A 13,230-nucleotide genomic window follows, 5' to 3' on the forward strand; every position below is an offset into this window, starting at 1 on the left:
AATATGATTTTCCTGCTAATCGGTAGAAGCAACAAATTCGCGCTTATAGCAACAAATTAGCACTTAATTATGCACTATATTCGAACTCGATTTTTCATGGTGGGGGTGCCAGGTTAATAGGGGTTTTAATAACACTTATTGGTAAGCTTATTATGTCTGAATAATGAATTAACATTTTTTTCTATCGGAACGTATTACATTAGAACGTTCTATCCTATATATTGAAACAAATATATAAATAAGCGCTAATTTGATATTGACTAATGATTAATTAATATTGGCGCAATATTAAATTATTTTTTGTGTAACTGGTTACATACAGATTATATATTCTTATTGAGAGTCTTCTTTCTTTTCTGTAATTTGCATGTGCATCCTACATACATCCCAGATAAACGTATTTGAGTATTATTAAGTAATAATTACCACGCGTTTAAAGAGAATGGCGTAATATTCATGCACGATTATTTACTTTGTTCGTGTTATTCCACAACAGTCCCACACAATATGACATCCCATAAAATAATTATGCAGTAGTAATTGATAATAATGATAATTATTACAAATATATCTATAAAAGTTTTTATGTGCGTGATAAGATGTAATCAAGAGATCGTCATATAATGTCAACGTAAAAATTATGATAAATATACATCAATGTTATATCATCATTGACTAAATATTATGGGAATATGACACATTCGTCACGAATGATTATAACTCTATATGTCGCGTACACTTTCTCTCCTTTTTCCGATACCTTTTTAAATTTTCTGAAATTTGAGGCATGTCTATCAGCTTGTAAAACTGTCGCATATATGTGTATATATGTATATATGATCAGTGATAACATTAATGCATATTTCTCATAATTTTTGTATGTGCGCACGCGCGTGTGCATGTGCATGTGTATAAAAATGCAATTTTGTATTGATGCACGTATGCGAATACATATTTCGCATTGTGCGTTCGAAAAAATGTAATCCGAGAAAGAATATATCTCTATTTCTATCGTTTTTGCTATATTTTTTCCACGTATTTCTTTTCTGTTATAAATTGAATGTGAAATTTGTACAAGAAATATTTAAATTTTCTTGTGCTACGCACAAATAGCTCTAACTATATGATATATATATGTGTGTGTGTGTGTGTGTGTGTGTGTATGTGTGTGTGTGTGTGTGTGTGTGTACATGGAATAGAAAATATTAATGAGAATAGTAATTAAAAATTTCATTATAAACGGAAATCTATAATTCAGAGTGTTGGTGAGGAATTTCTGGCACGCAGAAAACACATTGGCAACTTTAGTGTTGTAGAGAGATATACACATTGAAGCCCACTCTCACCTTCCTTCCTTTTCCCTTCCCTTTTTGCCATGATTACTGTATGTTAGGTCGTTGTCGAGATTCTTATGCCCGCAAGCATTAGAACCGCACCATGAACAGAAATTCTTTCACGTCGAGTCGAATAGCTACCTACATGCGTGAGAGAGAACTCAAGGCGAAATAATTATATTTAATATTTTATATATATAATTTCTATAACGTTTTTTTACATATCTTTATTTTCGTAATTCGCATTCTGCTTAATTATTTTTATCTTAATTCTTAACTGATGAAGTAAAATTAAAGAAGTAAACTTAAAATTATATTAAACGAACTATATAAATATAGTACATTATAATCGTCTAAAATATTATTTATAATAATTAATAATATTCTTTTTAATACTTAAAAGAAATGAATTTTACGGATTTTTTTAGTTTTAAAGGATTAATAGAAGAAAAATGTTTTTAAATTGATTTTTTAAACATAAATTTTAAAGTTTATTTTTATTGTTTTAAATGAAATTATACATTTTTTTGTTAAAATTTTTATTGTAATTTTTATGAACAATCTAAGGATCTAAAATATTATTTAAACACAAAATTAATTCAAAGACTTTGAAATAACCTTGAATTAACTTTGTGCGCGACAAATTTAAAAAAATGTATTATGATAACAAAATATGTGCGAAATATCTATCATCATATTCCAGAAAATTATTAAGTCAATTATGAAAAAATGAAAATTTAATTCTGTTAATATCCCAAAACTAATAACCTGTAGAAAAACATGAAACAAATTTAGCGTTCTGCTTCACCGTTTTCACATATAATTTGCATAATTTTCGCAATTCGAAACATATGAACTAAAATATATAAAATTTGTGTCAAAATATAATAATCAATACTTATCTTTTTCTAATCGTCAATATTTAGCATTTAGCATCAAATATCAATAAGAAGAGACACATGTATTTATTGGGCAGCACATTTATCAAATTTTAACACATTAGATTATTTCTTTCAGAAATATTAAACATTTGCAAATACGCCAACAACGCCAAAAGATATAATAATACAGTGTAATATTATAAAAATAGCTAATATTGTAAAAATGTATATAATTCTATTAGTAATGAGACTCTATAACACACGGTTTATTATTTATTTATTTATGTACTAGTAATAAAACTCTATAAATAAAGTTTCATTTTTATTTATTTATCAGCTTAATAAATTTTTGAAAGTTGATGGTATATTGAAAGTATTTAATCATCATGGTATAATTTTAAAATTTTTTCGTACAAGGTTATTTCAAAAACATAATAATAAGTCATTGAATTATTCATAAAACATTTATTTAGAAAACATTTACAACAAAAAATGAATAATTTAAAAAAAAAATGTGTTTACACTTTATTTTAAAAAATCGATTTAAAAACATTTTTCCTCTCTTGAAATTGAATAAATCTATAAAATATGTTTTTTGAAAAAATAATTATTCAATGTAATATTTTAAATAATTATAATTGATGAACCACACACTGTATATATAAAATAAATAATAAAATTAATGCGAAATATATATATATACAGGGTATTTCCGGACATTTGCGACAAACTTAAAGGGGTGTTAGATCTCGATAAATGGAACAATTTTTGTTGAGCAACCCGTGTCCGGCGATGCTTCCTTAAGGCGCCAGGCTGCGATAAACATTTACGGTTGCATATTTCTTGCCCCCGATACAATGTCGTATGCAACCCCTGTTAATACCCGAAATGAGCTCATTGACAGGATTATGAACCCATGCGATACAATTCGCAATAATCCTGGCATTTTTCAAAACACCTTGTATATGAGATAGCAATATAATCAAATTTTTTATAGAATATTTTTATTTAAAACATAACTAATATATATAATGCTAAAAATTAAAAAATAAAATTAAATATGTTTTCTATATTATACGTTTACCAAAGAAAAAATGACAAATTAACCGAAAAATTTAAAGAAATAAAGTATAAAAGCCCTGTAAACATATACAGTTGCATCAGTCCATCACTGTGCTTCCTGATTTCTTTTCTTGTTAGCCGCAACCGCAACCAAAATATCAGCATAATTTTAGTAAAAAGCAATGACTGTTTTGTTCATGCGGAAATATGAACCACATTTTTACTGAGGATAATTGCAAACGTTTTTATCTAGTCATATATCCTTGCGCAATACTTATAATTAGTATTAACTTAGTTGATGGACAATATAATATTATATGACCTTTTTGACTACTGAAAGCAGTATCCATTTTTTTCTCTCTCTCTCTACCTCTTTTCTTCTTCTTCTTCTCTCTCTCTCTCTCTCTCTTTGTTTTTTCTTTGTTTCATAGAATATACTACTGTAATACAAATACATTTACCATAATAATCTAGCTTTATTTACCGATATTAAATCGAAAGAGACATAAAAGAGATATAAAATATAATTGCAAATTATTTTAAAATTTAAAATATTTCTTATTAATCTACTCGTAGGTATATATTAATTGTGGGATTGTATTAATTTAAATTTGTTATCTTAATTGATGTGCTTGTGATATGTACTTTATCGTAAGTTGCTTATCTATATTATCTTTTTTATTCCACAGTGAAAAAGAAAAGATAAATTCTGAACTAATATATAATGCAGCCTAAAAAGAACAGATTTTTTGTGTAGTTTCTTTAAAGATGGCATCTAGAAAAACATGAGCAAGAGACATAAGTAATAAGCAAATCAACATTTTTATTTGATTATTGCTTATATTTTACAATCGATCTGTCGAAAAACTTGACTGTGTGATTGATCCATTTGTTTATTGCTTATATTTTTCCATGCATCATAGCCTTTTTGAATGTAGTTTAAATAATCATGCGTTTACTCGTGTGATTGACTCGAGGAGAAGAATTTCTCTTGGAACAAATTCAGAATTTCACATTCCTCATGCATAGTTATGCAAAAACTAATCGTCATCTCAGTTTCTCTTGTGCTTATAGAAGTGATTATTGGCGAACGTGTAGATTTTATGATGCATCTATCTACACGCGATGTGAGAAATTTTTCCGTTAGGAAGTGAAAAGAAAAATATTGTTTTAACATGCCACAGCGATTTAGAAATTATATTGTATGCAAAATAATTTTCCTTATCAGGATAATACAGCTTCTCCCATAAATTGTTTTTATTTTAATTTATTTCCTTTGTTTACATATAGATATATATACTCATAGAGATATATAATATACTCATCATATAAATATATATACTCATCATTACACACGAAAAGGTTTATCATAATTCATAAATTATATGACGTTATTTCTTAATGAAAAATCCTGAATCAAAAAGTCCTGATCCATTTTTTTCTGTAATACTTAAGTAGTAAGAATTGTTAAATAAAGATTATCCAATCAACGCCGTTTTTTAAACGACATACGTGAATTGCGTATCAAGAAGTGTACATGGTTACATTCAATTGACGAATGGCTCATGGACGTGTCCTCGCTTAAAAATGTTGCTAATTAAATGATCTTTATTTAATATTTTTTCTTATGTTAAAAGAATAAATATGAATTGCACGAGCAGTTGCATATTTTTTTTAAAGCATCTGTCTTTTTTTATATTGATTCCTTTTATTATTTCTTTCATCATTTATGCATAAAAAAAGTATCCAGATAAAATTATCGAAAAATGAATATTTTATGAGATATTTCATAGTTTATATAAAATTATGTCAAATTAATAAAATATATAAAATATCTTGTAAACTACTCAATTTTTGGCAATTCTATTCTTATAATTTTGTATGCCAAATAGAGACATCAATTTATATTATATAAAAAAATTAGGATGATTCCGTTTACAAAACTGGATTGATCTGGCTACGATCTTGAAAAATGACCTTAGTAAAAATTTTAGATTAACTTTTTTTCCTCTCAAAACCCTATAAATTTTGTTTGCAATATTTTTTATACGATATTAACGAAAAAATAAAAATTACGCTTTATATGAAACAGCCTGTATATTCCAACAAGAAATGAGAAGTGAACGAAGAGTTGCATGCACGCAAATTAAATGACGAGTGAAGTGTCTAACGAGCGATTAGCTCCGCGTTAAGTTTCACCTTCGACAATAAAGTGTAGTAAACTAGAATAGAAGAAGAAGAAGGAAATGGAGAAGGAGAAGAGAGAAAGAAGAATTCCAGACACGCCTGTCAGGTGAATTTAGGTTCATTGAAATTTCACTTTGGCGATGCGTTGGCCTTTTTGAGCGCCAAGTATGGCACTCCTGACCTGGTAGCCGGATATGCATCACACAACGTGCTTCTTCTTCTTCCTCTTCTTCTTCTTTTACGAATCGCACATTGTGCGAATATATTGCTATTAGTCGTCACTGTTATTTAAGTTATTAAATAATGTACGTACTCTGTTGTTTGACTATTTGATGCTTAGCAACATTAGTATCTTTTTGACTAATTATGCGATCCGGAATAAAGAGATGACGTAACTGGATGTGCATAAATTAAACGGGCGGACGCGAACTCTGAAAGCCAATTAAGATTTTTGTTGTACTCTTACTCGCCCATGACGACTTGTTATGTATCCTACGTTCCTAATTCAAAGACTCATTCGTAATTTTACTGTTTCAGTTATAATCAGAAGGGAGATCGGTATATCCTGTTCATAATGCCGTACTACAATAGTAGCCACAGCCCCGCTTATAACAAAGGTGAGTAATCTTATTAGATTATATCACGGAATTAAAATTAATTTCCACATATATTATCACTTACTAAAATATTAATTTTCTGCTAATTTTATTTTATTTATTATTGCTAATGTTATTTCATTAATCTATTTATTATTGCAAATTGCACAGGAAATAACAAAGAGTAGCTTTATGTAAATATATAAAAAAGATCAGAATAATAAATCAGAATAATAAATCAGAATAATAAATAGTATAACAAATTACACATAAATAAGAAAAATAAATTAAAAATATTTTGTTATTATTTTAGAAATAAAGGAGGAACAAATGAGGAATGTTTCGAAAAAAAAATTTAATAATAACATTGTCTTGGTTAAATGATTAAAAAATTAAAAAAGGATTATAAATATAAATGACACTTTGAAAATTGAATAACGAAAGAGCAAGGAAAATAGAGATAGATTTTTTAAATGAGTGAATTAATTAAAAACAAATCTCACATTTCAGATGGCGGTTCCAGCGGGCCGTCGAGCACTTCTGGTGGTCGTGCCAGCAGTTCGGAACCGACGTATATGATGGAGCACCTAGCCACGTTCACTGTTACAAAGGAAACCGGTATTGTTTATCCAGCAGATGGTATGCGCCGGCTTCTACAACTGGAGAAAAGTAATGGCATTTGGAGTCAAAAAATGCAGCTTCGTCTAGAACGAAACTGGGTTCTTATCATGGACAATGAAACAGGGGTAATTTATCTCTTTTAGAGATTTTACTATAAATATAGTAAAAATCGAAAATCATTTTTATGGGACTTCATAACGTTTTTAATTAAATTTAATTATGCCTTCCATCATGTCCTCTCTCGACCCTTTATATAATTGTAAAAATTATTACGATTTTTCTTTCTCTCTCTCTCTTTCTTTTCCTACTTCTTTCTAAAACTATAATGGTCACTTAAGACACTTAAGTCATACAAATATTATTTTGCATACCCTTCAAAATGCGATTTTTAAACAATTTTTTTCATAAAACTATTTCGTTATTTATAAATTTATGATATAACATATAAATTATTTAATAAATATTGTTTATAAATTACTCGTAAATATGATCTTTAAAATCGGATACTGTGTGTATCTAAAACTGATAATAGTTGTTCAAAACCTGTAACTAAATCAATTCTGCTCGAACAATAAGAGGGAGACATTTTAACGTTGTTCTAAATCCAGTTGTCTTCAATATTCATTGACATTATTTTTTTTAAATAAAATTATATATATTTTTATTTAGTAGTATGATATCTCAAACGAAATTATTTGACATAATGAAGACTATCTACATAATTTGTATCAACATTTCGATTTGACATTTCACGCGAAAAAGTACAATCGGTGACAGTTTCACTTAATAATACAATTAAAAATTTTTAGGCTGTCATGGAACGATTCCCGGCTTCCTTGATACAGGAACCGACGGCGTTTACGTCGAGGGATCCCATGGAGATGTACAATAACATTTTAGTCTTCACGGTGGCCGATGACAGTGGTTCTGGCCAGCGAGCAGAGATGCACATATTCCAATGCCAGAGTGTATCGGCGCAGGATCTTGTCGAGGACTTGAAGATGTTGCAAATGGGAAAACTTGTTACGGGTGGTTCACCCAGAGGTCCTAGAGGTCACATTCCACCTCCGCCGACCTTACCGCCCCCGGAACCACCTTTGAACGGCGTTAACGTCAGAGAACAAGTGTCCGCTTTCAACACGGCGAGTGGTGAGTATGTAATTGTCGAAAATCAATATTTTATATCGTTGGGAATAATATTAACGTTTACATAAAAGAAGAGCGTTAAACATTTCAAACATTAATTCAAACATAAGTGAAAAGCTCGAATGGAAAAATTACAGTGATATATACGAGTAAGGTAAAACGGTGTAATATGTTCTGGCAGGGAAAATGCTTCACTCATTGCTCAGACATAATGAGCTTACCAATAAGTATTCCTGAAACGGGAGAGGACAACCAACCAGGAAACCACACTCTAAATGTGATTTTACATTTTAAAAAGATTACAAAATTTCTAACATATAAAATATAATCGGCAACAAATGTTTTTTTCTATTCAACATATATGAGGATATACTTTTCTTTAAAAATGTTCTGAATAAGGGTAATATACTAGCTCTATATATTATAATATTTTTTCTGGTAGACTATAACTATCAAAAAAATTACAAGTGCGAAATAAAACAAAGAGGCATTAGCACTAGCGAAGATTAAGATATAAACATGTGTCAATATATTTTCCCTTGGAAGAAATAGAGAAAAATGTAATCTTCGTAAATATGTACAATTAATATTTTTAGTGAGTTAAAATATAAATTTTTATATTTTGTCGAATTATGTAACTTAAAAAAATTATTTTTTTTTAATCATATTTATCTGAAACTTTTCACGGAAATGAAAACGAAGTGAATATCTTTCCATCATTTATAAATATCTTTACTTTTAAAAAATTGATCTCATAATTAGAATACTTAATGAAAAATTGGTGCAATTATTAGTTGTAATATTAGTAAATCTTTATCAATTTCAACAATCAATAAAATCTGCTCATCATTAATGTATTTTATATTGATTTAAGTAATTGTGGAGCGTATTATACCATTTTATCCTACATAGACATATTTTATTTTGTGTAATCAAAGTTTTTCACGGTTTTTGGATTAATAATATTAATAATGTTAATACATGTGTGGAGATTTTTGTATATATTTATAATGTAGCAGACAGTCAAAATGACATTTCTCGAGAAGAAAACAACGATGAGGTATCATCAACGTCATCAGAGAAATACGAACGCGATGTGACGATTCTGAATCACTGCTTTGATGACATCGAGAAGTTCATCGCGCGTCTGCAGCACGCAGCTGCTGCGTCACGAGAGTTGGAGCGTCGACGACGTAACCGGAAATCGAAAAAGAGAAACCTCGGCGACGGTATGCTGACGATGAGGGCGAAACCACCGCCTGAGATGGAATTTATTGATATATTCCAGAAATTTAAGCTTTCGTTCAATCTGTTAGCCAAGCTCAAAGCGCATATCCACGATCCCAATGCGCCAGAACTTGTGCACTTTCTCTTCACGCCGCTCGCACTCATCGTAGATGCATCCCACGACACCAATTACGATCCGAATTTACCTAGTAAAGTGGTGTCGCCACTTCTCACGCGAGAAGCCGTCAATCTATTAATAAACTGCGTAACCAGCAAAGAGACCGAACTCTGGCACTCGCTAGGCGATACGTGGCTAATACCGCGCGATCAATGGAAAGGTCATGTACCGCCCTACCATCCAATTTTCATGGATGGTTGGTCACCGGAATATCCTATCCCCGAGGATAGAGACCACGATCACTTGGCGTCCTTACTAAACGCAGATAAACAGAAGAGAGATGAGTTACCAGAACAGCAGAATGATCCTTACTATAATCACCGTGATGTAGATGAGTCGCATTATAGTAGCGACTATCTAGAGTATGAAAGTCGAGAGGAGCGCGGCGGTAACGAGTACTTTGAGAGAAATTACGGACCTAGTTCGGAGTTATACGGTAGAGAGGAGAGAGTAGATCAGACTAGGGCGCATAGCGACATTTCTGTGGATTCGATTGAGAGAGCTCCTCGAACGTCTGCTGGTATAGATAGAGCGCAGGAAGCTTGGTTGGACGAATTGGCAGCGCGCCATGCCAAAATTGTACAAGTCACTTATCCGCGAACGGCAAACAACGACAAGGAGCTCACTGTGGTCAGGGGCGAATATTTGGAGATCCTTGACGACAGCAGGAAATGGTGGAAGGCGAGGAATTCTCGGGGACAGGTCGCTCACGTGCCGCACACTATCGTTACATCGCATAATTCCACTGCTCATACTGCTGATAATGATGTCTTCAACAATCCTTTGTATACTAGCAGATATCCGAGGCAGGGACACGGTTATAATTATGAGGTGAGAATCGTTGAAGAGTGACCCTAACAGCACATGTAGATACTGAGAATGTTCGAAGAATCGCAAAAGTATAATGCATATATTCTCAGAACATTCGAGATACATACTATGATATACTAAGTATATATTAAGAATGCCCTAATGTCGGCCTATTTTGGTTAATAGTAAATACTGAGAATATCTTGTAATATAATTCATATATGTGATAGAAATACTTTTAATAAATGCAGTAAACGGACACACTATTTCTCATTTTAATTTTAAATAATCTTTTTAGTATTCTGAATCCCAACAAGGAATCCAGAACTAAACTACTAAACAAATAAAGAATTTTAAATTAAGTCAGTTTATTATAAATTAAACTGACTAAAAAGAAAAAAGAAGAAACTTTGGAACTCAAGTTAGTACCAGTCCTTTATATCCATTTCACCGAAAATTAAGTACGAGTTTAGTGGCGCGCGTAGCGGCAAAATGAGGAAACATATGCAATATTATAGAATATCCTGAAAATATACGAGAAAGAATATACTAATACGAGATATGCAAAGTATATTCTGAGAATATACTGAAAAATAATATACAACAAGAGATGTTATGAGATTATTCTCAGTATATTACATCTGTATATTTACAGTATGAGTATAGAATATTCGAATGATATCATATGCTGTTAGGGGAATATTCCTTTTGACAAATAGTTTATCGATGAATAATTATGAGTAGTATGAAAAATGTGTGAGTGAAATTGTTTGGAGACAATACACAATAGCAAAAGTTGAAATGTATATCCAGTAAACACTATTTATTGTAGTAATATAACGTAGAAGTAACAAATAATGTAACATAATATAACATAATATATAAATAATATATAACAATAATATAATAACAATAAAATAATATAACAAAACTATAATATATCATATTATTTGTAATATTACAATAGTAATGTATAATTGCTAAATATTGTTGTAATATAATATTGTTATATATGTTTTATACGTGTTCCTTTTAGTTGAAAATTTGTAATATTTATAAAATGAAAATTGGAATTTGTATATGTATCGCAGGATTCGGAGATCGAAAGGACCAGCACTAGTCCAGGACCAGAAGCCACTCATCGAGCACACGCGATTCCACCACCAGCGCCTGCTGATTGGGTGAGAAAAGAAAGACTCGGGAAAAAAGGTGAATTTCGATACTTTTAAATTATTTCAGGCGATTACAGGCGTTCTATCTGCATTCGAATTTGAAGCAATTTCTAAATACTATCCCATCAAAAGTGAAATTATAAAATGCAGTTTTTACTTTCATTGCCTTTTTTATATAAATAAGCTTCGATTTTATAATTAAATATCAATGAATGTCTTCCAAAAATTGAAAGATGCTGCCTTAATTGGCGTGGATAGGACACTAAAATCGATATATCAAAAATTTGATAAAGGGAGTTGATATATACATAAGAGGTAAAGAAAAGCGTATTACGTTAGTATGTATATGAATTAGCATAATTAACTATTAGATCATCGCTCACGTCACGTCCCAATTAGCGCATTCGTCGAAGAATATTGTAATATCTGATGATTTTTTTCTCTTGAATGTGTACATAGAAAGAGGTATATAAATAAATAGTACGTAGACTGAGCCGTTCATACGACTACAAGATGGGCGTGGCATTCTAAACTCTTCGTATCGCGATTATTTTAACATTTAGAGTGACGTGTGAGTACATTTGATTTTTTTTCAAAGAACTATATTGCTCTTATTTTCTTTTCGTTGCGATACCATTGCATTTTTGTCGTACGACCTAAACTGTAATAAATTGCATGGTTGCTATCGACAGATTAATACATATAAATAAGTTTTAAATATGAGAAATAAATAATAATAATTCACTCTATTATATGTGGATATTTATATAATAATTTTTATTCTCGAAAATACCGATTAATTATTTTGTTGAATTTCTCTTATCGTTATCATAAACGTATCATGCGTTATCATAGACAGAGAAATTATGATTGATAATAATCAGAAATGAAAGCGCAATGGCAATATGACATTGAAGATATTGAAGGAAATTATTTCTCAATATATAATATGATATATTGTATCGAGAAAGGCTAAGATATATACATATATTGAAACTTAGCACGAAATTAATTAATTGATTAATAATATGAAATGTGTTAGAGTCATCTCGAGTAATAGTGACAATCATTTTCCAATATATTTAAAATAACACTATTTAAATTAAAAATAAATAAATAAATCGGTAATGACGATTGTCGAGTCTGACATCTAACTAGTGGCTGAGAATTACCGGATTAGTTTTTAATATTGTATTTTTAATTATCGATTGTATAATTAAAGATTACCATCATATATTATATCCTCTGTATTTATCGATTAACTAAATTTAATTATATAATTAAATAATTAATTATATAATTTTATAGTAACAGAAGGAAAAGAAATATATATGTATAAATATATATGTATTTTTACACACACATATACATACATACGTTATATACGTACTATACTTTATTATATAGAAATGTTATGTTAACTCATTGAACATATTCTAGTTAGAAAGTACTTACATACATATAAATACTTATATAAGTATATTTATACAAGTAAAACAGTGCAAATTATGTCAAATAAATTATATATACAGGTTGCTCCGAGATTCGCAAATCAAAATAATTTTTTAACTTAATTTTTCGAAAATTTTTGTGTTATAATATTTGCTTTGCAAATTTCAAGATACTCTATAATTTTGCTGTTCAAATATTATGTATATTGTGTATGTATGTGTGTGTAATATTCCTGATTAAGATTAAAGCATCACTTTGAATCGGTCGAAAAAAATAATGAAATTCGATTGTAACTTTGCGATAAATGATCATACAACAATATTCTTGGAAGCATTTTAAAATTGGAAATCTATTTTAAACACTATTATGCTTTTTTCCGGCAATCATTTTTTTTGGATTATAGGTATGTTTTTTTTAACTGAACTTGCTGTGTATGTACTATTATAGTTCATAGAATTTAATTCTTTTTTTACATTACATTGGAAGAAAAAATATAAACTCTGAATTAATGCAGCTAAAAAAAAGAAGTAGTAACTAGAAGAGTAATTAGTATCATTCTCAAAT

The 13,230-nt window shown here is 29.8% G+C and overlaps 1 protein-coding gene across 1 annotated transcript in view; it reads left to right on the plus strand.

Moving 5' to 3' along the window:
- The window catches only part of LOC145973021 (epidermal growth factor receptor kinase substrate 8), a 31,426-nt gene that overhangs the window by 10,492 nt on the left and 7,704 nt on the right, over positions 1–13,230 (plus strand). The window contains exons 2-6 of the mRNA XM_083102179.1: positions 6,002–6,081; positions 6,571–6,806; positions 7,491–7,830; positions 8,844–10,063; positions 11,134–11,251. Of these exons, the coding sequence (XP_082958305.1) occupies positions 6,039–6,081; positions 6,571–6,806; positions 7,491–7,830; positions 8,844–10,063; positions 11,134–11,251 (1,957 nt within the window). The 5' untranslated portion in view covers positions 6,002–6,038. The remainder of the gene's footprint in view (positions 1–6,001; positions 6,082–6,570; positions 6,807–7,490; positions 7,831–8,843; positions 10,064–11,133; positions 11,252–13,230) is intronic.

The sequence above is a fragment of the Camponotus vicinus genome, unplaced genomic scaffold, assembly GCF_025532165.1.
Source record: "Camponotus vicinus isolate PSW18456_S1 unplaced genomic scaffold, iyCamVici1.0 SCAF_1, whole genome shotgun sequence".
NCBI classification, from domain to species: Eukaryota; Metazoa; Arthropoda; class Insecta; order Hymenoptera; family Formicidae; genus Camponotus; species Camponotus vicinus.